The sequence below is a fragment of the Molothrus aeneus genome, chromosome 12 (assembly GCF_037042795.1).
Source record: "Molothrus aeneus isolate 106 chromosome 12, BPBGC_Maene_1.0, whole genome shotgun sequence".
NCBI classification, from domain to species: domain Eukaryota; kingdom Metazoa; phylum Chordata; class Aves; order Passeriformes; family Icteridae; genus Molothrus; species Molothrus aeneus.
Genome location: NC_089657.1, coordinates 11,169,880 through 11,196,933, shown reverse-complemented (window position 1 = coordinate 11,196,933; position 27,054 = coordinate 11,169,880). Strand labels below are relative to the sequence as shown.

General features: G+C 48.3%; 2 protein-coding genes across 2 annotated transcripts; both read right to left on the bottom strand.

Moving 5' to 3' along the window:
* Positions 1–5,736: 5,736 nt before the first annotated feature.
* On the bottom strand, positions 5,737–6,820 carry LOC136561863 (uncharacterized). Its single transcript, XM_066558373.1, has 2 exons — positions 6,381–6,820; positions 5,737–6,082 (listed from the first exon to the last, which is right to left on the bottom strand). The coding sequence occupies exons 1-2, from the start codon at positions 6,818–6,820 to the stop codon at positions 5,737–5,739; spliced, it is 786 nt and encodes a 261-aa protein (XP_066414470.1).
* A 3,281-nt stretch (positions 6,821–10,101) lies between these two features.
* Positions 10,102–22,904, bottom strand: MCM2 (minichromosome maintenance complex component 2). Its single transcript, XM_066558110.1, has 16 exons — positions 22,870–22,904; positions 22,247–22,434; positions 21,507–21,682; positions 20,621–20,884; positions 19,347–19,566; positions 18,890–19,097; positions 18,096–18,230; positions 17,723–17,914; positions 16,516–16,609; positions 15,758–16,008; positions 15,378–15,504; positions 15,041–15,153; positions 14,678–14,920; positions 13,718–13,900; positions 12,039–12,194; positions 10,102–11,166 (listed from the first exon to the last, which is right to left on the bottom strand). Exons 1-16 carry the CDS (start codon positions 22,873–22,875, stop codon positions 11,056–11,058), a joined length of 2,667 nt encoding a protein of 888 aa, XP_066414207.1. The 5' UTR covers positions 22,876–22,904; the 3' UTR covers positions 10,102–11,055.
* Positions 22,905–27,054: the final 4,150 nt, after the last annotated feature.

Here is a 27,054-nt window from a genome sequence, read left to right as displayed (position 1 = left end):
GCTGTTAGACAAGGCTGCTCCCCAAACTGGCTCTGCCTGGATCCACCTGCTCTGCAGCACAGCCTTCTCCCTTTCTCCTCACTGCCCTCTGCTCAGCACCAACCCAAACCTGGGGCGTTTAAACTCCTGTAAGACACAGAGCAGCTGATGGGCAGCAAATGCAGCCTTCCCAAAGTGGCTGCCCATGGCCCGGCCTGCAGGGCAGAGCCCAGGGAGGAGGTGGCAGCTTCCTCAGTGGCTTTTCATGTCCTCTCTCTGCCATGCAGACTGGCATGCATGGCATGGCTCTGTTTTGGCAGCCAGTCCTTTGGCAGGGTTGTGTGAGCACAGGGTGAGCTCTCTCCTCCTTGCTGTGACACCTGGGCTGGCAGGGATGACATGGTGACCTTGGACAGCCGATGCTGCCTGTGCCATCACCTGGCACTGATGTGTTTGATGAAAATCCTTTTGCAAGGATTTTTCTCCTGAGAAGCTTCAGAAAAGAAATGTAAACAATAACTATCTGCTGGCTGTGGAGTGTACTCTGGAGATGGTTTACCAACAGTGGCATCTTGGACTGGTCTCCTGTGGATTGTTTCTACTTGATGACCAATCATGGTCCGCCTGTATCAAGGCTGTGAGCAGTCATGGGGTTTTATTATATATAAATAATAAATAATAATTAAATAATAATAATAAATAAATAATAATAAAATTTTTAAAATAATAATAAATAACAATTTTATTTATTTATAAATAAATAAAAAATTATTTATTTATTTATCCAGCTTTCTGATGTCTCCTTGCTCTTTCTTTATTGTAGCTCTAATGTCTCATTTTCTTTTAATAGAATAGATATCATAAAATAATAAATCGGCCTTCTGAAAGGAGAAGCCAAGATTCTCAGCTCTTCGCTCATCCTGGGGACCCTTAAACAGCACCACAATCACTTATTTGGCAGCACCAAATAAAATAAAATAAAATAAAAATTAAAAAATAAAATTAATTTAAAAGACATAAAAAACAAAATACAGTAAAAACCATGAAGTGCCATAAAGTGCCGTAAAGTGCTTGAGCTGGTCTTGGGGAGCACCAAATAAAATAATTTTTTTTTTTTTTTAAATAGAAAAAAAGAAAAAAAAATTAAATAAAAACATAACTTAAAAATTAAAAAAAAAAATTAATTAAAAATACATAAAAAACCCAAAAAAAAGTAAAAAACATAAAGTGCCATAAAGTGAAGTGCCGTAAAGTGCTTGAGCTGGTCTTGGGAAGCAACTAATAAAAAAAAATTAAAAAAAAAAAATTAAAATTAAAATTAAATAAAAAAATAATTCAAAAATTAAAAAAAAATTAATTAAAAATACATAAAAAACAAAATAAAGAAAAAGCCATAAAGTGCCGTAAAGTAAAGTGCTGCAAAGTGCTTGAGCTGGTCCTGGGCAGCACCAAATAAAATAAAATTAAAATTAAAAAAAAAAAAAATTAAAAATTAAATAAAAAATAATTTTAAAAGTAAAAAAAAAAAAAAATTAATTAAAAATACATAAAAACCAAAATAAAGTAAAAACCATGAAGTGCCATAAAGTGAAGTGCCGTAAAGTGCTTGAGCTAGTCTTGGGCAGCAACAAAAAAAAAAAAAACCAAAAACAAAAAAACAAAAAAAACCACAAAAACAAAAACAAAAACAAATTAATTAAAAATACATAAAAACCAAAATAAAGCAAAAACCTTAAAGTGCCGTAAAGAAAAGTGCTGCAAAGTGCTTGAGCTGGTCGTGGGCAGCAAAAAATAAAAAATAATTAAAATTAAAAAAAAAAAAACAGTTAAAAAATAAAAAAAATTAATTAAAAATACATAAAAACCAAAATAAAGTAAAAACCATAAAATGCCGTAAAGTAAAGTGCTGCAAAGTGCTTGAGCTAGTCTTGGGCAGCAAAAAAAAAAAAAAAAAAAAAAAAAAAAAAATTAAAAAATTAAAAAAAAATTAAAAAATTTTAAAAAATTAATTAAAAATACACAAAAACCAAAATAAAGCAAAAACCTTAAAGTGCCGTAAAGTAAAGTGCTGCAAAGTGCTTGAGCTGGTCGTGGGCAGCAAAAAATAAAAAATAATTAAAATTAAAAAAAAAAAAAAAGTTAAAAATTAAAAAAATTAATTAAAAATACATAAAAACCAAAATAAAGTAAAAACCATAAAATGCCGTAAAGTAAAGTGCTGCAAAGTGCTTGAGCTAGTCTTGGGCAGCAAAAAAAAAAAAAAAAAAAAAAAAAAAAAAAAAAATTAAAAAAAAATTAAAAAATTTTAAAAAATTAATTAAAAATACACAAAAACCAAAATAAAGCAAAAACCTTAAAGTGCCGTAAAGTAAAGTGCTGCAAAGTGCTTGAGCTGGTCGTGGGCAGCAAAAAATAAAAAATAATTAAAATTAAAAAAAAAACAAAAGTTAAAAATTAAAAAAAATTAATTAAAAATACATAAAAACCAAAATAAAGTAAAAACCATAAAATGCCGTAAAGTAAAGTGCTGCAAAGTGCTTGAGCTAGTCTTGGGCAGCAAAAAAAAAAAAAAAAAAAAAAAAAAAAAAAAAAAAAAATTAAAAAAAAATTAAAAAATTTTAAAAAATTAATTAAAAATACACAAAAACCAAAATAAAGCAAAAACCTTAAAGTGCCGTAAAGTAAAGTGCTGCAAAGTGCTTGAGCTGGTCGTGGGCAGCAAAAAATAAAAAATAATTAAAATTAAAAAAAAAAAAAAAAAGTTAAAAATTAAAAAAATTAATTAAAAATACATAAAAACCAAAATAAAGTAAAAACCATAAAATGCCGTAAAGTAAAGTGCTGCAAAGTGCTTGAGCTAGTCTTGGGCAGCAAAAAAAAAAAAAAAAAAAAAAAAAAAAAAAAAAAAAATTAAAACATTTTAAAAAATTAATTAAAAATGCACAAAAACCAAAATAAAGCAAAAACCTTAAAGTGCCGTAAAGTAAAGTGCTGCAAAGTGCTTGAGCTGGTCGTGGGCAGCAAAAAATAAAAAATAATTAAAATTTAAAAAAAAAAAAAAAAGTTAAAAATTAAAAAAAATTAAAAATACATAAAAACCAAAATAAAGTAAAAACCATAAAATGCCGTAAAGTAAAGTGCTGCAAAGTGCTTGAGCTGGTCCTGGGCAGCAAAAAATAAAAAATAATTAAAATTAAAAAAAAAAAAAAAGTTAAAAATTAAAAAAAATTAATTAAAAATACATAAAAACCAAAATAAAGTAAAAACCATAAAATGCCGTAAAGTAAAGTGCTGCAAAGTGCTTGAGCTGGTCGTGGGCAGCAAAAACTAAAAAAAAAAAATAATTAAAAAAAAATTAAAAAAATTTAAAAAATTAATTAAAAATACACAAAAACCAAAATAAAGCAAAAACCTTAAAGTGCCGTAAAGTAAAGTGCTGCAAAGTGCTTGAGCTGGTCGTGGGCAGCAAAAAATAAAAAATAATTAAAATTAAAAAAAAAACAAAAGTTAAAAATTAAAAAAAATTAATTAAAAATACATAAAAACCAAAATAAAGTAAAAACCATAAAATGCCGTAAAGTAAAGTGCTGCAAAGTGCTTGAGCTAGTCTTGGGCAGCAAAAAAAAAAAAAAAAAAAAAAAAAAAAAAAAAAAAAAATTAAAAAAAAATTAAAAAATTTTAAAAAATTAATTAAAAATACACAAAAACCAAAATAAAGCAAAAACCTTAAAGTGCCGTAAAGTAAAGTGCTGCAAAGTGCTTGAGCTGGTCGTGGGCAGCAAAAAATAAAAAATAATTAAAATTAAAAAAAAAAAAAGTTAAAAATTAAAAAAAAAATTAAAAATACATAAAAACCAAAATAAAGTAAAAACCATAAAATGCCGTAAAGTAAAGTGCTGCAAAGTGCTTGAGCTAGTCTTGGGCAGCCAAAAAAAAAAAAAAAAAAATTAAAAAAAATTAAAAAATTTTAAAAAATTAATTAAAAATACACAAAAACCAAAATAAAGCAAAAACCTTGAAGTGCCATAAAGTGCCGTAAAGTGCTTGCGCTGGTCTTGGGCAGCAACAAATAAAAAAAATAAAAATATTTAAAAATAGAAAAATTTAAAAAAAAAATTAAATAAAAAACAATACTTAAAAATTAAAAAAAATTAATTAAAAATACATAAAAACCAAAAAATATTAAAAACCATAAAGTACTGTAAAGTGAAGTGCCATAAAGTGCTGTAAAAGTTCTGTAAAATGGCGTAAAGTGTCGCAAAGCAAAACTGTCGCAAAACTGCCGTAAAGCGCGACTGTCGTAAAAGGTGCCGTAAAGCGCGACTGTCGCAAAAGGTGCCGTAAAGCGCGACTGTCGCAAAACAGCCGTAAAGCGCGACTGCCGTAAAAGGTGCCGTAAAGCGCGACTGTCGTAAAACAGCCGTAAAGCAGAACTGTCGTAAAAGGTGCCGTAAAGCGCGACTGTCGTAAAAGGTGCCGTGAAGCGCGACTGTCGTAAAAGGTGCCGTAAAGCAGAACTGTCGTAAAAGGTGCCGTAAAGCGCGACTGTCGCAAAACAGCCGTAAAGCGCGACTGCCGTAAAAGGTGCCGTAAAGCGCGACTGTCGTAAAAGGTGCCGTAAAGCGCGACTGTCGTAAAAGTGCCGTAAAGCGCGACTGTCGTAAAAGGTGCCGTAAAGCGCGACTGTCGTAAAATGTGCCGTAAAGCAGAACTGTCGTAAAAGGTGCCGTAAAGCGCGACTGTCGTAAAAGGTGCCGTAAAGCGCGACTGTCGTAAAAGGTGCCGTAAAGCAGAACTGTCGTAAAAGGTGCCGTAAAGCGCGACTGTCGCAAAACAGCCGTAAAGCGCGACTGCCGTAAAAGGTGCCGTAAAGCGCGACTGTCGTAAAAGGTGCCGTAAAGCGCGACTGTCGTAAAAGTGCCGTAAAGCGCGACTGTCGTAAAAGGTGCCGTAAAGCGCGACTGTCGTAAAATGTGCCGTAAAGCAGAACTGTCGTAAAAGGTGCCGTAAAGCAGAACTGTCGTAAAAGGTGCCGTAAAGCGCGACTGTCGTAAAAGGTGCCGTAAAGCGCGACTGTCGTAAAAGGTGCCGTAAAGCAGAACTGTCGTAAAAGGTGCCGTAAAGCAGAACTGTCGTAAAAGGTGCCGTAAAGCGCGACTGTCGCAAAAGGTGCCGTAAAGCAGAACTGTCGTAAAAGGTGCCGTAAAGCGCGACTGTCGCAAAAGGTGCCGTAAAGCAGAACTGTCGTAAAAGGTGCCGTAAAGCGCGACTGTCGTAAAAGGTGCCGTAAAGCGCGACTGTCGTAAAAGGTGCCGTAAAGCAGAACTGTCGTAAAAGGTGCCGTAAAGCGCGACTGTCGCAAAACAGCCGTAAAGCGCGACTGCCGTAAAAGGTGCCGTAAAGCGCGACTGTCGCAAAAGGTGCCGTAAAGCGCGACTGTCGCAAAAGGTGCCGTAAAGCGCGACTGTCGTAAAAGACTTTCAGGACACAGTGGGGCTTGAGCTCTTTAATGTCCTGCCGGGATATGGCTGCTGTGGAGCTGGTCCCAGTTTGCAGGGCTCTGGTTGAAGTCCTTGCTGCAAGAGGGATGCCTGCAGCAGCTGCCCTGCCGAGCTCTTCTCCGGCCGCGACTCTCGAACGGGACACGATCCCCAGCTCCTCGTCGGACCCCACAGCTCCATTACCCGCACTCTTGCCGACCCCTCCCGCGCCGCCCCGCCCCCTGCCCGCGCGGTCCCGACACCCGTCCCCCCGGCCCTAGCCACGCCCCCGGACCTCGCGGCCCCTCCCACGGCTCCCGCCATCCCCGCCTTTGCCATCCCGTTGGTCCCTGCTGCGCAGGCTACCGCTGTTCCCGCCCCCTAATTCCGCCTCTACGAGCCCGCCCACCAGCGTCACCGCGGCCCCACCGCCCCCCGCCCCCCCCCCCACCACTTCTCCCCCCGCTATCCACAGCAGGCCCCTTGGGGGGTCGCTCCTCCCGCCCCGCAAGTCCCCCTCGCTCCGGTAGACCCAGCGCCGCTGGTGGCCGCAGTCCCTTCCGCGTCCGTCGCTGCCGCGCTGGCGTCCGCAGCGCCCCCTGCGCACGTTGGGGCGGGAAGCCCTGCCCCCCCCACCCTGGCGTTCAAGAGCACGCAGCACACCCCGAGCTGTCCACGGGCCCCGCGGCAGGGCAGACGTTCATGTTTATTCCCGTCCCTGCCGGCGTTTCGGCGCAATCCTCCGGTCCCGGCACGGCACCGCTAGCGCTAGGACCGGGGCGCCCCAGCCCCCCAAGCCACCCCGTGCCGGCGCCGCGGCGTCTTAGACCGGTGGCTGCAGCCTCTGCCGTGCCTGCCGCGGCTCCAGCTCAGCCTCCCGTCAGCGCCGCCCCTGCCCGCCGGGCCAGCAGCCACCCCAACCGAGCCGCTCCCGCCGCTCCTCCTGCCTCCCGCCACCCCGGGTTTATCTCCCGCTGCCGAGGCCGCCCCGCCGCCGCCGCCGCCCACCACCGCGGCCCCGGGCCGAGCCGTGCCTCCCCCCCAGCCCCCCGCTTCCGAGCTGCTGGATGGCGCGGCTCCGCCGCCTCCTGCAACCACGGCCGTCCCGTCGTTGCCTTCCACAGCCGCAGCCTCGTCGCCCGCGCGCCCGCCCGCGCGCCCGCCCGCGCGCCCGCCCGCGCGCCCGCCCGCGCGCCCGCCCGCGCGCCCGCCCGCGCGCCCGCCCGCGCGCCCGCCCGCGCGCCCGCCCGCGCGCCCGCCCGCGCGCCCGCCCGCGCGCCCGCCCGCGCGCCCGCCCGCGCGCCCGCCCGCGCGCCCGCCCGCGCGCCCGCCCGCGCGCCCGCCCGCGCGCGCCGTCTCATCCAACCACAGCGCCGCTTCCGGGATCAGGCGCACGCAGCAGTTCTCTCTCCACGGCCCCCCCACCCCACCCCCACTGCTTTCTCCGCAGCTTTCGTACAGCCCGGTCCCGGTTCCGAGCCGCTGCCTGCCGCTGTCCAGCCACAGCCGGCATCCCTATTCCCTGTCACGCCGCTTCCGCCGCCACCGGCTCTACAGACGGCGCCACAGCAGCCAGAATCTGCAGCGCCTTGCATGTATCCTTCCGCGTCTCTCCCTCTGCCGGACCTTGAGAGAAGCCGAAGCACAGTCACATGACTGAGACATTTTCCCCCCCCCCCCCCCCCCCCGGGGGGTTGTGCAGAGCGCAACCCTGCACAACCGATGCCTGATGTCCCTCCGCTGCCACGTCCTGTACCCCCGCCGTCTGCTTCCCTGCCTCCGCCACCGCATCCCGCAGCCGACCCGAGCAGCACCCGGATCACGGCCGCATCTCCGAACACCCAACCGCGTTTTCCCCTTCTACTCTCCTAGCAGCGAGTGGGACTACTTTGTATCACGATTGATCCGCACAGCCACATCCATGCACACAAAGCGTGCAACGAGGGGGGGGGGTGGAATATGACAGCTGCTTTAATAAATACAGGACAGACAGAGAATTATTTTGCCCCTGCAAATGCCAACCCTTTGATCCCGACACAAAAGAATTCCGAAAAAGAACTGTTCCCAAACAGCTCCAGAGTCCCCCCAGTCTTTGGGACAGATTTCTCGACCCAAAATAAGACCCTGAACCCTGAACATCCGCCAGCATTAATCCAAAAATTAGAAAACTCACAAAAATATTTTGATAATTTTCAACTAACAGACTGGCATGAAGTCAAACGCCAGATTTGCAAAGAAGAAAGTCTAAATCCTTTAGCTATGCCTGTGCTATTCAGCCAGCAAGCTGGTGGTCCTAGAACATGGGTGGCTATCCCACCTCATGAGATAAAAGAATTGTGAAAAGCAATAAGGGACAGTGCTATCTGCTCCCCATATTTTAAGCAAGTGCTGAAAAATACCCTGGAAGGACATACACTCACACCAAATGACTGTAAAAATCTTGTTAGTATTAACTCTCACAGACTCACAATATATGCTATGGGAACTCAAATGGAAAAGACTGCTTACAGGGGTACTTACAGCCCATTTTGCCCATCATTTACCCCAAAATACACAGACAGCAAAGGAGATGGCCAGATGGGCAAATCAAAAGGAAGTCCTACTCAGCTTTCTGAGTGTTTTCTCACTGAATTCAGTGGACTTGGTGAAAGGAGGCAGCAAAAACCAGAAAGCAGGAGGGAAGCAAGATCAACAGCCACTGTCCGCAGAGGTGGAGGACTTTTCGTCTCCAGGTCTAAAGGTCCTGAAGAACATGCAGGCTGAATTTGAATCTGATGCTGCAGCTTATTTCTCAGCCATGCTTATCTCTAGCTCAGACACTGTATATTGCAATGGCATTACTCATTGTTACAAAGGCTGTTTTTCCCTCCAAGTACAGAGTAATGATTATTTGATTATTAGACAGCAGCATCATTCCCTCATTACTGTTTATAAAAGCAGCAGGAGAGAGATACTGCAATGTGGCTGACAGAATGGGCTGTAAGACCCTCAGAGGGAAGTGAATCTTTCACTGTTTAGGGTGTCAGAGTCCATACATTCACTCTTCCTGGACCTCAGCAGAGACCTAAGATCTGGATCACATGTCTTTTGATATGAGCCTTAAGACTTAAAAAACTCCTTTTTGCACACCGCCCATGGGGTGTTCCCCCAGGGATGTTCCAACCAGGAATGTTCAGGAATTCCAACCAGGAATGAGCTGCCAGAAAAAGTCAAGGAATGAGTGCACAGCAAAAGCAATAAACCCTCCTGGCCAGGGGCATTGCCCCTGCCTCTTCCCAAAGCTCTGCCTGCTCTCCTGGAATGGAAAATGCCATTTTTCACCCCCTATCCCAAAGGCTTTTACGTTCTGTGTTTGTGTCCCACTGGCTCTCCCCCTTTCTCCAAAAGGCATCCAATAATCAGTGCTTCCAAAAACTGCAGAGAGGATTTTGGCAGAGTCCTCTCACAGTCCTCACCCAGCAGGAAACCACACTTGGAATTACTGGAAATGTGATTCTAGAGGAGGAAGAAAGGGTGAATGTTGCACAGCACTGCAGTGTGTGCAGAACCAGAAAATTCAGGCAGGCTCCAGTTCCAAGATTTCCTTGGCTGCAGGCACGTCTCTTGGGGTGAGTTTTGGATGTGGAGTTTTGGAGTTTTGGATGCTGGGAGTGTGATGATGCCTCACATCCAGCTCAGGTAAGGTGCTAACAGCTGTGTCCCTGAGGAACCACACTGAACCTCACCAGGCAGGTGCAGGCACACAACAGCTTGAGCATCCCCAACCCAGACCTGATCCAGGCCCATGTTCAGGGGCAAAGGCTTGCTCAGGCAGGGAAGGAATACCAGCAAGTGTCTCTATGGGCTGCCTGCAGAAAGCCCTGGTAGACAGTGACCCAGTAGGAAGGGAAAGAAACAGCCAAAACAGTTAAACAAATACACAGGAGGGAGCTGGCAGACAGAGGAGGCAACCCACAGAGGCAGTTTCAGGCTGAGAGTCATGTGCTCAGCCCCCAGCAGGGCTCAGGCACTGCTGGCTCCAGGCTGGGAGGACACACACGCACACACATCACTGTGACAAACCCCACGGTGCCAGTGCTGCCAGCCAGGGACACCTCTGCTTGGCCAGCACACACAACTGTAGCAGCCAGCTCACAAATTCTCCTCAGCTCAGGCTGGAGATGCCACAAGGTCCCACAGCTCCAGCCAGGAAAAAGCACATTCACTGCAGAGCTCAGCTGTGTCCTGCAGAGGGGTTACTGCTTCTCCCAGATTGGAATCCAAGTGGCAGCCAAGGCAAATCAAGGCTGTCTGACCCAAGTGTGTGAAGGAAGGGAGGTGGGAAATACTGTGATGGGACAGTCACAATGGGATACAAACATAAACAGGGAAGGAACCACTGCAGGCAGGTCCTTGGTGGGCATGGCAGCATTCACAGCATGGTCCAGGGCAAGTGTCCTGCTATCAGTCCACAGATGTCTCAGCTACAGCTGAGAGCCAGCACTGGCCCTTCCTACTAACCTGAAGAGCAAACATGAGATGTGATTGTACCCAAACCTAACCCCACAAATTGCTGAGCAGTTCACACAGCATCCAGGCTGCTCACTTAAGCTCTTACTTCCACTCTTGGTGGCAGGAGTTACCAAAAGAGGAAATGCAGAAGTATTGAAAAAAAATTTATTTAAAACACACAGACTAAGAAAATTGCATGTGAACACTGAGCCCACCCTGTCCTCCCTGAACACATCCAGCTTAGGCCTCCTCCACTGCCGTGCCCAAAACCAGCACCATGGGAACTTCACCCTCAACAAATGGGTGTGAGAGAGGGTGTTCAGTTTAGGTGTCAAAGGTAGCACATGGATTCAGCTGTAAATTCACACCTGCTGACAGCTACACAGAGATAACATCCACTAAGGCAAGGGAAGCCTCTCCACTCTGGATTCTGGAGATTCCCCAGCAGGTACTGAAGGAGTTTTCAGTGTCCAAACAGATCATTATTAAGATCAGAAAGAGCTATGTTTTGTTTTATTTCTTATCTTCCTCTGTCTCCCCCCTCCTCCCCTGCAGAAACCAAGCACAAGGTCAACCCATGTGGGGACCTGGGGAAATGTCAAGTGTCAGGCACAAAGGCCTGGAGCAGAGGCTGGCTGCTGGTTCATGGAGAGTGGAAAGCAGTTTCAATTATCACCCATCAGGCTGTACAGTCACCAGAGATGGGAACAGAGAATCCCTGAGGGTGCTTGCAATCCAAGGAGGATGGATAATGCTTTCCAAATGCTCCCACTTGGTCCCTCCTGCAGAGGAGCCCATAACAACTAGTGACAAACAAACAGAAAACATGTCATGTAGAGGGCCAGCAATTCTCTCCCTGCTGTGCTTAGCTACAAGGCAAAATAGTGAACAAAGTTGCTAAACAGACTTGACAGGGCATTTAACTACTTAATTCTGTTCTATTCACAAGGTCTTCAGCAGCTCAGCACTCCCTTAATCCATAAGGCACGAAGCAAGCAGAGGATGTGCAGCCTAGTCCCTCTGGCTCAGGATCTCTGCAGCATCCTGGAGGGCTGGAAGATGGAGGTCTCATCTCACAGGAGCATGTGGCAGGCTCTGCTCCAGCTCAGAACTGCTGGACAATCAGCTTTCGTTTCACATCCCGGCTGAACCGATTCATCTTGAACACTTCACTGTCATAGAAGGCTGAGAGGTTGTGGATGTTGATCTGCCGAGCCTGGGAGGAGGAAGAGGGGAGAGGTAAATGTTTATTTAATCAAAGTAAGAACCATGTGGTTTTCCACAGCAGAGGCTGCATAAAATTTGACAGTCAGCAATCTCTGCTCTGCTCAGCAGGAACCAGAGCTGCAGTAGCAGGGCAGACTGCAGGTCAGGAGGAAGGAGCCCTGGCAGTGCTGAGCTGAGCCAAGAGAGGATGCTGGCTCAGCATCTGCCTGCTCTCAGCACGTCCTTTTACTTCCAGCAGAGACAAAATGTAACTCCTATCCAAAAGTCCCCAAAACCTCATCCAGCAGGAGAGGAGAGCTTTGCAAGGGAGACATCTGGCTGGGAGTGGTCACCCTGGCAACACCAAGCTGTGGCTTTGGAAGTAGTTACTCTGCACATCTGATGCAAAGAGCAGAAAAGCACTAAACCACACTGCTCTAGTGCCAAGCAAGGTCAATAGTTTTGCAAGAAAGGCCAAGTCATAAGTGCAACCTTTGGACGACCATGAAGATGCATTAAGAAGGCAAGCTAGCCTCAGGAGGGATTGGAAAAGTTCATACACAGATTTTTCTGCTTTTTGCTTCTTCAAATGCAGATAGCAGGGAACTTGAGTTCTCATTCACCTACATAAGGATTTACCATTCCAACCCCAAAGCTTTATGGGGGTGTATGAGAACAGAGAGGGAAGAATACAGAACTTCCAAACAAGAGGAGCATATGCAGAGGAGACAATCCTGATGCTGGGTTATATTGATTAACACCAGTCTTTTTTATAGTATCATAATGCAGGAAGGGAAGTCAGAAGCCTCAGAATGCCTCTGGTTCTGAGGCTGCAGAGAGAGCATGAAGCAGTCCCAGAGGCAGCTGGCTCTAAGCCCATACCTTGTCCACCAGGTCCTTCTCAGGGACCTCGATGGTGTCCTGCTGGGCTCCGTAGCGGTTCCTCTGGTACATCACCTGCTCTGCAATCAGCTGCTTCAAGATGAACAGCAGCAGCTCGTTGTTGTCCCGCTTGAATGAGAGGTAGCGGGAGAAAGTCTGGGAGGGAGAGTGAGATGAGCCATGAGGATCAGAGCAGTGACACACTGCAGTGCCCAGCACCAGCCAACCCCCTCCTGCCACAGAGGGGGGAACCCAGTGACACTGCTGTCACCTGTGCCCTTAGTGTATCTCAAGTGACTATGGCCGTGCCAAGCTGCCACCTGCACATGCAGTGGCAGCCCTCTGACAGCCACAACTCCCCTGCTGACTGCTTTTATTCCCATCTGGATTCTCTGTAGGGGGGCTGGTGCCTCTTGGGGGCTAGCAGAGCACTACAGTGGGGTTGTGCTGCCCACAGGGACACAGCCATGGGAGGGCTGGCCCTGGGCAAGGCACAGAGCAGTTTCCCTTAACCCAGACTGCCCTGTGCCTCCCCAGCAGACGCTCATACTTGGCTGGCTGTTTGAGGCCAAAGAGAGAGGCCACGAGTCGTCCAGACAGAGGGCAGACACTCAACAGTGGATAAATGCCAGCGTGCAGCCAGCCAAGAGCTGTTCAGAGCCAGCCCCTGCTACTCAGAGAACAGGGCAGGCTGCACACTAACCCACAGTGAGTGCTACCCTGTGGTTAACTGTACCCTGAGAGCCCAATAAAAACATGAAGAAACAAACTGCCTGCTTGGCTTGATCACCTGGCAGTGGCAGCAGCAGGTGTCCTGTGCCAAAATAGCAGGGAAGGTGTCAAAAAAGAGTAGACATGGCAGTGCTTTTGAGTCAGAAGCTCAAGGTGCACTTCCTTCTCAGACCCAACAATGCCATTGCCTCACCACACACTAATGAGGGGCAGTCAGGGAACAGTGCCTTGTTTGGGGTCCCTCCTCAAAGGCACCCAGCTTGAGCTGTTATTGCACAATGACGGAATTATTTTAAGTATCCAGACGCTTGAGACTTTGCTACAGGAAAACCTGGGGTCAAGCTGCTAAGGAAACCTTGTCTGACTGTGAGTTTGGTGTGTGTAGCTGTGAAGTGGCCTTGGTCCCAGGTGGTGTTAGTGTGACTGCCAGAGGGGCTCCTGGATGGTCAGACAGGGAACTTCCTTGACACTTCAGACCCACAGTACTTACACAGGCTCAGTGCCTGTCTCCACAGGACAAACCCCTGCAGAGCACGAAGTCTCTTCCCACAGCCAGGGCAGTGCAAGGAGCTGCAGCTGAACCTGTGGGTCCTGGGTGCAGCTCCAGCCCCCAGCTCAGGTGGTGCCCACCTTGTGTAGGGGGATAGAATAGAAGAAAATAAAGATAGTGTAGGAAGTAATTTTACCCCTAAGGAGTTGCAGCTAGGCCAGTTATCAAAGATTAGGAGCAGGCCTGACTTTAACAGGCCACAGCTGTAACCAATGAGAAGAAGAGTGCTATAAAAGAGTGGGGTGGTGTTGAGAAGGGAACTGGAGTCAGTTGGCTGCTTTGAGAAGAAAGAGTCAGTGGTCCGAGCAGCTGCCCATGAGAAACACCAAGAAGGTGTGAAACTATTGTGTGATAAGGAGACACCAGTATGGAACCCCTGCAGTAAGACGACACCAACCTTGCGCATGCTCCGCATGACACTGAACTTCTGCGTGTCGATGAAGCTCTCCAGCATCACCCTGATGGCCATGTTGACGTCGTCCTCCACCACGTAATCGCGCAGGTGCATGCGGGCGTGCGCCTCGGCCATGCGGATCATGGACTCGATGTGCCGCACCGTGATGGGGATGCTGCCCGTGGCCTGGGGAAGGAGCAAACACATCACTGAAGGGGCAAGACGGGTGCCTTGTGGGCCAGGACCCAGCTCCTTTCACACTGCAGGAGCTCTCTGCACCTCTGAGGGTGACTCAGGATAAGGAGGCTCTGCCACCTGCTGGCACGGCCACACAGCCTGGCACAGCTTCCCTGCTCGTCTGAATTCAGCACAGTGCAAGGGGATGTTGTGGGGTCGCTCTGTGATACTGTTTAGGGCCTTTCCAAGATTAGCCTAGAATCTAGTTTCCTCCAGTAAATTTTAGAAGTTAAAGAAACAAAATGTCAATCAAAACAGGTATAGTTTTCCCAAGCTCCAAAAAATCTCCCTCACACCTCAACAAGTTCTTCTTTCACTTGGTGAGCATGAAATGAGCCTGAGACATCCCACTGACAAAAGAGAAGGGCATTTCTACAGATAATGGCTCCCTGTAAAGTACCAGGAGCATGTGGATCTGAGTGAATGCAAACATCTCCTGCAGGCCTGCCAGACTGGGTGACAACAAAAGGACTTCGCCATGGCAGGCACTGTACATGTGTCCCGCCCATCAGTCCACACATCATCAACAGGCGAGACTCTGCACTTAGATGTCTAAGAATCATCTGTTCAGCAGACACTGCAGGATCTGCCTGTCTCTCACAGAACAGTGGCACAGACTTCTGTGATAGGAATGGCAAGAATGTGTCAACATATGCTGGAACAGTCTCAGGCTAATTTGCAGTCTAGATACATACAGTTCCTCCCTCCCTTTGTCAGTATTCTCACCATAGACTCCTTCCTGAGGTCACTGTACATCCTGGCCACCTTGTCCTGGTCCATCTGGTTGAGTTTGGGGTGGACCTTCTCTTTGGCATAGACGATATATTTCCTCAGAATCTCTTGAGGAATGGGTTCAACCCCATAGGTGTTGGGAAGGATGACCTCATTGGTGTCCCCATTCACTGCCTCCTTGCTGCTTGGGTGGTGCTTGACATGGCTGCCAACAACGAACCGGGCAAGCATTTCATCCTGCAAGAGAGCAGAGCACCAACAGACAGTGAGCACGCTCAGTGGACAGAAAAACCTCAATGGGCAGCTGCAGCTGAGCACTGAGGCCCTGCACACACTGATTCCTGGCACAGCCCCTACCTGCACTGGGTCCACTGTGTCCCTCACCACACAGAGAATATCAAACCGAGAGATGATGGGCTCTGTCAGGTCCACGTTCTCTGAGAACGTCAGCGACGGGTCGTATCGCCCACCTGGGTCACAGGTCAATAATAATAATAATTAATCCAGGTCAAACAGGCCCCAGGGCTGGAGCTCTGCAGGAAGGACAGACCCCCAGTATGTTACTGAAGACCTTCCTGCTTGCTTGATCTCTGCTCCAGACTTGAAGGAACCAGGCAGAGGAAGAGAAGCTGTGCCACAGCTCTTATGGCCCTGGAGTTATGCTGAGATGGTCCTGTAGTCTCTCAGCACTTACCTATGGGATTGGCAGCAGCAACAATGGTGCAGCGAGCTTGCAAGGATGTGACAATGCCTGCTTTGGAGATGGAAATGCTTTGCTGTTCCATGGCTTCGTGGATGCTGGTCCTATCTTGATCATTCATCTACAGGAAAGCAAGAATGATTTAGAGTGAAACTATGTCTGTACCCCACTGCCAAACACACCAAGGGCAATCAGCTCCAGATGCTCTGAAAAGGCAGCAAACTGCACTATGGACCAGCAAGGGCCTAAGCAAACTGTAGGTACTTGGGTCATCTGGGAGATGTCACCATGAGTTACAGTGTGTCCTCAGAGGACAGAGACACAGCTGGTCACTTCACAGCTAATCCTTCACAGAGAGATGAAGCTGGGCTCACCTTGTCAAATTCATCAATCAGGCAGACACCTCTGTCAGCCAGCACAAGGGCTCCTGCCTCCAAAGTCCACTCCTTGCTGACTGGGTGCCTCTGCACGTAGGCTGTGAGGCCCACAGCAGAAGCACCCTGACCAGTGGTGAAAATTGCTCTGCTTGACACCTTCTCTATATATTTAAGAAACTGTGATTTTGCAGTACCAGGGTCTCCACACAGAAGCACGTTGATGTCACCACGAACTTTGTGTTTGCCACCTACAAAAGCAATAGGAAAACCATGTGGCAGAGAGTGCATGGCTTGGCAGCAACCCTGCCCTGAGCACCACAAAGCTGAAGAGAGGGCAACCAGCAGGCCTGGCAACCAGTTTACAGGAAAGTTGAGGGGGAAAGAAAGTCAGTTATCTTTGTAAAACAGATTTTCTAACCTTGTTGACACATCCTTCTAAGGAGATGATAACAAATCAGGGTGCCATAAGGTCAAACCTCTGAAGGAGCATTAAACATGACCTCCTAGAGGAGGGATAAAAACTTGCCTGGGTTTGCAGCAGGAGCTGTTTTTAGTCATAGCATTTCTACTGTCACACCAGAGTTTTCAGTGTGATAAAAGATCCAGTTCAATCATAGATCTGCTATACACTGTCTGTTACCAAGCCACTCAGACAACTCTAACCACTCTTGTTGTAATCTTGTTGCCATGGACAAACCCCAGTCCCTTTACCCTCCCTGAGTGAGGCAGGACCAAAGGACACAAGTGATACTCACCTGGGTTTTTGGGCTCTCCACCAAAGAGAGCTAAAGCCAAGCCCCTCTTGATATCTTCATGTCCATAAATAGATGGGGCAATGCTGGCAAAAATCTGAAAGGGAAACCAGAGGAGTTGTCCAGGGAACACCAATTCCCATTCTGAACAGAATCTTGCATGAACATCAGCAAAGTGCCATATCTAAAGCTACTCTTAAGATATTGCTGTCTCCAAAGAGTGCTTTATTATCCAGAGTGTGAGGCCTTTTTCAAAGGTGATGACCCACCCATTGTTGCCTAAAGGAGTTTCACAAAAATGGTGCTGTTGTGGCATGGCAGATTATTTAGTCTGGTGCTGGAAGCTGCTGCCACTGTCTCCACAACCCTGTTCTACACAAGGCACACCACAGTGCCTGTTATCAGCTCCTGTAAAGCTGGGGACCTTGATCAGAGGCTGACTCCCTGCACATGACAGTACTTGAATGGGCTGTGCCACACATGAATTGTTTTCATAGCCAAATATTACAAACAACTAGCTTACTTCCTCAAGGGTATTTTGAAAATAACCTGATGCTGGAGACTACTCATGTTAGAAAACTCCTGGCTCAACTGAAGCTGCTGCATCCACTGCAACAGCAGTCACTGTAACAACAGCACAGCTAAGGCAATGGAGCAAAGTCCCTCATTACAGAAATTAAATCTGACCCAAGTGAGGTTGAACAGGCACCAATCCAGGGGCTTGTTCTTTAAAGTACTGGATTCAGGTCTTAGCATATCTAATACCCCCCAAAGCTAAAATCTCTACCACAACTTAAGCTGAGCAATATTATCCCCTTTAGGGGACTGGAGATACAGTCACTGGCCTCACAGAACACTTCTGCCACTTGGCTTTTAAGACACAGAGAGAAAAAACTGATCAGAGGTAAGCACTGTCTGAGTGTCTCTCACCTGTTTTCTAGCCCTGTGGCGATGTAGAAGGAAAGGGAGAAGCAGAAATTTTTACCTCCAAAGGTACAAGGGAGGTTCCTTATTTATTTCCCTCCTATAACTGACTCTCACCAGCAGCTGTCTGAGAGCTACAGAAGACCATTCAGAGAGAACTGGGATTTCTGGGTTCCTTAACCACTGTTTGGCCAGCTGACCCATTTTCTGACCCATTTTCTGATCCAGCTGCCAGGTGATGGCAAGCTATCAACAGGAAAAGAAGGGATGTCTGAGGCTGACCCACCTTCTCCCCAATTTGCTCATCCTTGGACAGACCCACAATCACTTTCACATCTTCATCAGTCAGCTCCCCAACAGCCAGCTTGTTGTCCTTCTTGGCAATGTGGTTGGCCAGGATCACAGTTGCAAACACTGGGAACCCATTGGCAGTGTTCAAGGAGCCATCATAGTTGTTGTGGTAGATCCCTGTCAGCTCCTGGGAAGCAGGAAATGCTCTGTCAGTGCCTGCACAGTACAAAACAGCCCCTTCTCCATTCTAAGGTAAGGCTCAAATGCATTCGAGGACAGCACCCCCATCCCCATAGATATTCCTGTGATGTCACTGTCAGAATTTAAAAATACCCTGTGCTCTCCCAAGACTTGAGCAATGTACTCACAATCTCATCTCCTGGCTTGCAGCTGTCCACCAGGTCAGCCAGGAGAATGGCATCCTTGGAGCGGGGCAGCCTGCCCGCAGCCACCTTCCCTGGGCTCTCCTGGATCTTGATGCGCTGGTAGTTCTGATACACTGTCTGCAGCAACAAAGCCAAGTTACCCAGCTGGTCCAGCAGGCACCAGCATGGCTCTTCACAGGCACCTCAGAGAGAACGGCCATTCCAAGACTTCAGTTAGAAAATTATGGACATGGGAGGATGGAGGTTGTGAGGAGCAATTCCAGGGTGTGATAGGCAATACTGGGGACAGGAAAGCCTCCACTGTGTTTGTCCACCCAAATACTAGATCAGTTCCTAGGAGAAGAATGCTCCACTTGTGATGGTTAAAGGTATCAAAGCAAAGAATGAAAGTCAGAAGTTCCACATCAATGATTTTGCTCTCTGGTTTCCTTAGCTGACAGATCAGGACAAACTGACCTAACTGGGAAGAGGATCTGGACAGCTTGTGTCTGCATTTCTAAAATAGGAATAAGTAACTGTGTACCACAAAGATGATTGTAGCAAAAGATTCAATCCAAACACCTACAGTGTGGCAATAAATTACTTTTGGTTGATAAACTGAGTCAAGAACAGGTCAAGAGCTCAGACCTATCTTCACAGCTGCCTGGATATAGCAGAAGACCATTCTAGCCACAGCAAGCTGTTCAAAGGGTGGGAGTCAAAGCAGGGCTGTGAGGAACAGGCAGCAGAGCAGGATGAGCAGCCACTCTCATCCAGGCAAGCACACAGTCTCTTACCTCTTCCATGTTGATTTCAAATGGGCCAAGAGACTGACACTCTGGACAGGAACCAGGTTTCACCTCCTGGTTCTGCGACTGGAAAAAGGGTCCTAGGATGAAGTTGCACTTGCTGCAGTTGTATTTGACCATGCTGAGCTGAGGCAGGACCCCTGTGCAACTTGTCACCACTCCACTGGTCCGGATCAACTGATTCAAGTGCAGCTGCCTAAGGAAAGACAGAGATATGCCAGATGCCTGCAGGCATCAGAAGGCAAAACACCCTCCAGAAATACTCCTGCTGCAAGGCACAAGTTTACCTCAGGGATGCTGAAAGTTCATCCTTAGTATGATTTCTCCCTGTGCTAAGATCAGCTATCCTGTTAGACTTACATAGAGGTTTAGCTCTCAGGTGAGTCCTGAGCATCCCAAAGCCTAAAGCAAGCCCCAGAGCCACTGCTGGTAGCTCTGCTCTTACCTGAGTGACCGCAGCTCTTCCACCAGAGGGAGGTGGGAGATACGGACGTGGATCTCCTGAGCAATGCGATCGTACTTGGGGTACATGGCCAGCACCACTTCCTTGGCTGCTTCATCAAAGATCTTCAGCATCTCTGCTGGGGCCTCAGGCAGAAAGTAGGCAAGGACATGCTCCTGGGCTGCCAGATCCTCATAGTTCACCACCAGACTCTCTCTGTTCTCTTAAGAAAAAGATGGGGTGAATTGTAATTTCAGCCTGTTCATTTCTCAAGGAGTTTGCAAAGGATAACCAGGACATACAAGCCTGTATCTTGCAGGCTGCAGTTAATAGATCTCTGCACCTTTCCCAAAGTTTAGAGATTAACAATTTGAAAATTGGGGAAAACTTGTTAGAGATTAACAATTTGAAAATGGGTGGAAAACTCTTTTAAATTTATTTCTCTAACGAATTCTTTATCAGTACCAAGCTTGTGATTGTTCCTCCCCAGTTTTGCACAAATACTTCCCAGGCTCACTGTTCCTGAAATTCAAAAGCCTCAGCCCAATATACAATTCTCTCAGAGACCTCCAGGAAACAGAAGTTAATAGGAGAGACATTATGTGTGCTGAATGGTTGGCAAAAACCTCCTGTGTCTTATGTTCGTGGAAATGGATGAGACAAATGCCTTTTATTTCCTAGCTTTACAAAATTGATCCTGTTCCACTGCTCAAGCTTCTGCTCAATATAAAGAAGAAATACAACAAGTACAGCTACATGAGCTGTTCCTAGATGTGACAATTTCTGCTTTTAAAACTCATCAATGACAGCCTTAATGACTGTTTCTTCTGGCAGTGGCTAGTCAGAATACAAGGCTACAACACTGACACAGTTTCCAAAGTCACAAGGTCTATTTGTGTCCCCTTGCTGGATAATGCAGTTTCCAGTGTGAGAAAGTAACTGGTGCAGACAGCAAGCAATTGTTGTCTCTTTCAGATCACAAACTTGCAGACCACTGTCTGCTGCCCCACATATTCTTCTGCTAGCATTTCTACGAAATGAATATTAATGAGGAGCAGACGCCAGGGGCCTTCTAATTAGTCAGCCAGAATCAAAGAAGACACTAGACATGTTTCCATTATTCATTTATCTCCATCAGCATCAGTCTTTCTTGAAGTGCTGATTCAATGTCTGGAACAAAGAGGGCAGGCAGCAAAATACCCACGTCTGTACTGGATCACCACAAAGTAACGTGACCCACATAAAGAATGAGAGAGCCTCCAGTGACTCAGCCCTACCTTTGCACATGTCACTGATCCTCTCCTTGAAGACATTGTGCCCATGGTCATCCACATGGGTCTTCAGGAAGTTCTTGAAGCGGTGATAGATCTCAAGCCGGGGCGCTGCCATGGAAACCCACTCCCGCACTGAGTGCCCTTTCATGTCCTCCAGGTTCTCAATGCTCTCAATCATGTCCTCATCCTCCTCCTCCAAGCCTTCGGCAGCCCGCTCCGCCAGCCGCCTCTTCCGGGCAGGACGGTCTTCATCCTCATCATCACTGTCTAGGGGTGGAAGGAAAAACTGCTCAGGATCTGGGATTCCCATTCCCCCTCTATGGGTTAGTCCCAGTGGGATTGCAGAGGCTGTGCAAGTAAAGAGGTCACAGCCTGGGATACAAACCAAGAGACATCCCAGGTCCAGCCTAAATCCAGTTCTAGACTTGCTCCTACATCTTCCACGGCATAGTAAGACTTTAAGGGTGTGAATTTGAAGATTTGTACACAACAGCACACATTCAAGTCTATTAATGCCCTTACCAAGGAATGAGCTTGAAAGTGCAGCAAAGGCCCTTCCATTCAGCCCGCAAAAGTCTGTACAGGAGCACCAACACCAACAAACTCTACAGCACTGCTTGGTAGAGCCCCAATCCTTTGATAGAGGCCCAGGATCCTAAATTTGTTTCAGCAGTGACCAGAAGGACACCAAATGAGCTCCGAGGAAACCCAAAGGAAAGGGATCCTGCACTGGGGAATCCAGCCAAGCCCACAGCCAGTGATTTCATAAAGAGGCCAGGCACACTGGAGCTCTAGCGATCTCCCTGCGAAACTGAGAGCAGAGAGCCCAGCTCCCCCCAAGGGTGAGTTTATTATCAATCCCCAGGGTGGTACAGCACACTGCACCTACCGTAGAGCAGCCCCCTCCTCATGCGGCCCATGCCCTGCTCCAGCTCGCGGTCCCGCTGCCTCATCACTCGCTCGGCAGCTTCCCTTTGGCTGGCAGTCAGCTCCTCCACATCTTCATCATCCAGGGCCAGGCCCTCTGCTTCGTACACATCCAGCTCTGGGATGGGCCGGTAGTCCCTACACACACACAGAGAGCAGGGAATCAGGCCAGGAAAGCAACTCTGCAGCCCTTCTCCAGCTACTGCTGGGCAGGTGTCAGGACAGTTCTGCAGCAGACAGAACGGTGTTGAGCAGGAAGGCACTTCCCAGTGGAAGATGCCCTGCAGTAAAAGGGCTCCTGCACCATGGTTAGGAATGCAAAGGGCTCCAAAACCATGATTAGGAATGCCAGCATTCAAGCCTTTGTGTTTTAAAGTTCAGTTTGCCGACAGACCTTGCTGAGTAAAACATCAAAATTCATGCCTGGAGAAACAGAGCTGGGCTGAATGCACATCACACACCCAGGCAGATCCTAGTTTACCCAGCCAGGACCAGGATGGCACTTTGCTCAGTTCTCCCAGGACCCAAATGACATCATGCTCTGACCTTTTCTCCATTGTCCAGCAGCTCTTCAGCCCTGTCACCCCAGCTGCCAGCACAGCAGAGGGATCCCTCAAGGCCTCAGAGCTCCCTCCATGTCTCGCTGCACCGACATCCCCAGCACCCCATCACCGCACACAACCCCCGGAACGATTTTCTTACCTTTCCATCCCTTCCCCAATGAGCTCTTCCCCTTCTTCCTCCTCTTCGGGGAGCCCCTCGGTCCCCAGGAGCCCTTCGGACTCATCCTCGAAGGGGGGCAGGTCCCGACCGGGGCTGGACGTGAAGGCATCGCCGCGGCGGGAGCTCCGCACGGGGCTGGTCACCGCTGCCTGCGACTCGGAGGAATCCTGCAGGGACAGGAGTGAGGGTGAGGGCAGGGGAGAGGGGGCTAGTGCCTCCAGGAGCCTCTGCCCGTCAGAAGGGAGGGTATATGGATCACCCGTGACTTATAATATTTAGCCCTCCTCGCAAATGACAATGGAAACATATTGGGGGCTGGGGGCGGTAGGTACGGGGGTAAATCCACCCTCGCAGCGCAGCCGGAGCGGAGGGAAGGGTCCGATCGCGCCCCGGCCCGGCTCTCTGCTCCCGGCGCCGGGAACGCGGGAAAATTCCCCCGGCGTTCCGGGAGCACCGCCGGGCGCGCCCTCAGGATCTCCCCCCCACCCCGAAATCCTCTCTGGACCCCGCAGCGCCAAGTGCCCGGCAGCGGGGAGAACGAGGGGCCCGCACTCGTGGAGGTGGGACCCCAAATGATCGGCTCCCCCGGCACGGCCACTCACCGCCATCACCGCCGCTTCCTGCGCCCGGATTCCGCGCGAAAACCAAACCACGTGGTCACGAAAGCGCGCGAAACCTCATGAATAATGGATAGACGGGCCCCGCCTCCTTGTGAATATGCATGAGCGGGCGGGACCTAGGGCCATCCCCGGGTCTGGGGGCTCGGGAGGCTGGTGAACGGCACTAACAAACTTTGGCAAACATTTCCCTCTGGGCTTGAGGGGTCTCCTCCTCCTGGGAGCCCGAGGCACAGCAGAGATCCCACTGTGAATTCCCGTGCTCACGATTGCCTCTGCGGGAGCTAAAATCAAGACTTGCTTGACCGGGTTTGCCACTGACCCAGTTCAATCGTCTTTGTTCTGATTCACGCTGAAACTACAAGAGGTGGGAAGGAGGTTCTGGCATTTTGTGGTTGGGGGGGGGGTTGGTTGTTTGTTTGTTTTAGGGTTTTTTTTGTTGGTTGTTTTTTGGTTTTTTTTTTTTTTTTGGTTGGTTGGTTAGTTTTTGTTGTTATTGTTGTTTAGGTTTTGGGGGGGGGGGGTTGGTTTGGTTTGTTTTTTTAATGCAAGCCTGTATATGCTGGAAGTAACAGGGGGCTGATCAGAGCCATTCTGAAGAACACACAAATCACACATCTGTCTTTCCAACTGTTCAGTGCAGCGAGAAAATGCCATTTGTGAGAGGAACCGAAGAAGAGCACCTGTCGCACAGAGACTGGAAGAGGAATTCAGAGAGACAAGCAATGGGGCTGATGTTTGGCAAAGAGATGGAATGCTACCTTCCAGGCCACAGGGCCTTGCATAACAGCAGGTGGTTTGGATTTTGGAGGTCTGCATTCTCTGAAGGGTTTCTGACCACTGTTTAGTATCAGGCTATTTGTGCTCTTGGCTGGACTGGGGTGTGAGACAATGACCCTGAAACAGGAGACACCAGAAGCAAAAGTGACTGAAGAGGCAGCTGACAATCTGAAATGGATCTTCCAAGAGCCCAGCTGGATGATTCAGGCTGATACTAATATAGCAAAGCAGGAGCATCATGATATAAATAGGAGAGTGGCTCAGCCTCTTCTCTGTGACACGTGGCAGGGGAGCTGGCTGGTGCTCAGAGTGAAACAGACACAGGGACACCCCCAAGATGCTCCCACTTGTACGTTTCTAGAGACCACCATGGGATTGATGATCTTAGAGGTCACAGAATCACAGAACCATGAAGGTTGGAAAAGATCCTCAGGGTCTTGGAGTCCAGCCATTAATCCAGCCCTGCCAAGCCCACCACTAAAACATGTCTCTAAGCACCACATCTCCATGGTTTGGGAACACTTCAGGGACAGTGAATCCACCACCTCATTGGGAAGCCTGTTCAATGCTTGAGCACCGTTCCAATTTCTTTCCTATTGTTCAATGCTTGAGCACCGTTCTAATTTCTTTCCTAATGAAGAATTCTTTCCTAATGTTCAGTCTTCCAACCCAAATGATTCTATGGCTTAAGGGAAGGCAGCCCAGGACCTGTCTGACAAGGCCCAGATGACACACTGTGATGAGCCTGTGTCAACACAGGGTGCCACTGTCTCTCCAGGCACCAGACAGCTGGATGGACAGACATATTTTCTGTTTGTCCTTCCTGGAAGACCACACACCATGCCCATGTTTTCACTGCTAACTTTGGGTGCCACCTACAAGTGGTCCTATGCTTGAGCTGGGGTGCTCTGCCTCTTTGACAAGAGCTCTGCTTGGGCAGCTGAAACCACCCCTAAAATCAGGCTGCTGCCATGCATGGAACTCCTTCTGCTACACTAGAGACATGGACTGGGTATGTGAGAGGGCTGAGATGCAGAGGGGGCCCAGGCTGCTCTGTGGGGTCACCTCACCTGAGCACCAAAATCCTGAATATCCAACCATACCACTAGGATTTTGCACACTTGTGGCTTCCTGCAGCACAGGAAGAGCCCTAGTGAGTGAATTCCCCTTGAAAAAAAAAGGGCAGAGACACAGGAGTGCAGTCCAGGTGTATCCTGTGGTGCAAATTTACACCCAGCACTAGAAATCAGTAGGCTGGTAGAACAGCTCTGAAACAAGACAGGCACATCTGTCCCTGCAGCTGCTCAACACCTGAACAGCAAAGGAGTTTCAGATAGAAGTAATATCCTGTTCAGTAGACTGATCTAATAAAAGCTGAAAGAGTATTTGAGAGAGATAAAATGTCTCAGAATAGTGGAATTTGGTGATTGCATGAAGGTGTGATGCTGGACACCATGTCTGCATCTTCCACGTCTGGCACCTGCAAGCCAGGTGAGATTGCCACAGCACAGCAGGCTACAGCAGGTACAGCAACAAGTGCCAGCTTTCCATGGGGCCCCCAAGGTTGTATCAAGGCTGCTGAACATCACCTCTTGTCCTGCTTCAGCCCAGCAACACCAAGAGACACAGCAAGGACAGAGGGAGTGAGCCCTGCCGTCTTTAGGTGCTGCCTGGAAATGAGGCACAGAGCAGCAGTGCTCAGCTGAAGTGGAAGGATGTGTGCAGGTAAGGACATGGAACAGTCCTTGGAGGTGGGAAGAGGGGGATTATGTTTGCCCACACCATGTGGGGGCTGACAGGCAGGGCTGGTTAATTCAAAGGAACTCCTTTTTCACACAAGCAGTGAGGAAGGCAGGAGCTAAAGGTGTCACAGTCCTTGCAGTGGCATGCAGCAGTCTCCTGACCACGAAACAGCTTTTGGATCTGGTGTCCCAAATACTGGGCTCTAGCCTCAAGCTGAATCAGATGGGAAAAGCAGGTGGATTGGAAAGCAAAATCTCTCCTTCTGACACAGCTATGTGGGAGGTAACACATTCAACTAGTTAGTGCCTGAGGCTACAAGTGAGAAGACATGGATTTTACTTGTTTGTTACCAAGGCACTTCTTAGGCAGAAACACTCCACCTCTCTCTAAACAGAAGTGTCCCTTCTGTAACTCAGAGATCTTGGAGTCAGCCAAGCCTTTGAGCTTGGATCCATAAATGGAACGTGTCAAAATATTGCAACATATCATTAACCTGAACGACAGTGTGAAATGAGACAAGCTAAGGACTGGCTTCTCCAGATGTCATTCCAAAGGGGTGACACCAGCATGAAAACCTGTTTCAACCCAGTGGAAAATCAGAAGAATAGGGCTGAGACAGGTGAGTCTCCAGGCACAACCCCTTCATGAGGCTTGCTGAGGAAAGGAAGCTGGAAAATTTGATCTAAGAAGAGGATCAAGTACTCTCTGTGTGTGAGGAAGGCCTGGAACCCTCTGTGTATGGTGTTTGCTAGAGCAGAACCTGCAAACTTGCCCAAGGTAGGGATCATCTAAAGAAGTGTAGGCTCTGTACAGTAAACTTCAGCGTAGCAAAAGCCTTTCATTCCTACAGAGGCAAACCCTGCAGCCACAAGTGAGCCATAGTTAGAAACCCGTGCCAGAATGTGTCCTGCAGTCCTTGCAATGACTCAGATAAAAACCATTCTCCTTGAAACTTCCCTGGCAGTAAGCTCTTACTGCTGAGAATAACGTGCTGGTGCTTAGCTGGTTATTTCCTTTAATTTCCTAAATAAATCTTGGCTCATTTGTCACAGTTGCTTCCTTGTTTATGATACTGAGCGTCTCTTTTGTCCGTCTGGTATTCACACCTTGAAATCCTGCTAATTATTGATTGCATTTCCCCTTAGCAGCTGCTGTCCAAGCTACGCCGAGTTTCTTCAGTCAGCTTTGAACTCTCCTTACAAGCCAAACTCACAGGCTGTTAATCATTCTCCCCTGCAGGAACTTATTATCAGATCTCCCTCAATTATTAACTACCCTGCCTCGCATCCTGAGGCCGTACACAGGAGCTGTACCGTGCTGGCCGCCCGGAGCAGTGCGACGGTGGGTGCAGGATTGCAGAGCGCTCGTTCTGGGGTGGGATCGGGCTGGAAAGGGCAGAGCCTGCCCTGCACGGGCCGAACCGAGACCGCCAGACCCGCCCAGCCCCGGGGTCACCTCCCTGCCCGCCGCCACCGCTCCCCACCCAGCTGGCGACCCACAGGTGTGTGGGGAACGGGGCGCCTTTAAAGCGCGGCGGACCCGCCCCCTTAGTCCCGCCTCCCGGCCCTTTCTATTGGTTTGCTCCACTACATTTTTCGGGCCTTTGACAGGACCCGCTCTCTGATTGGCCCAGCCGCGGACCTCTCG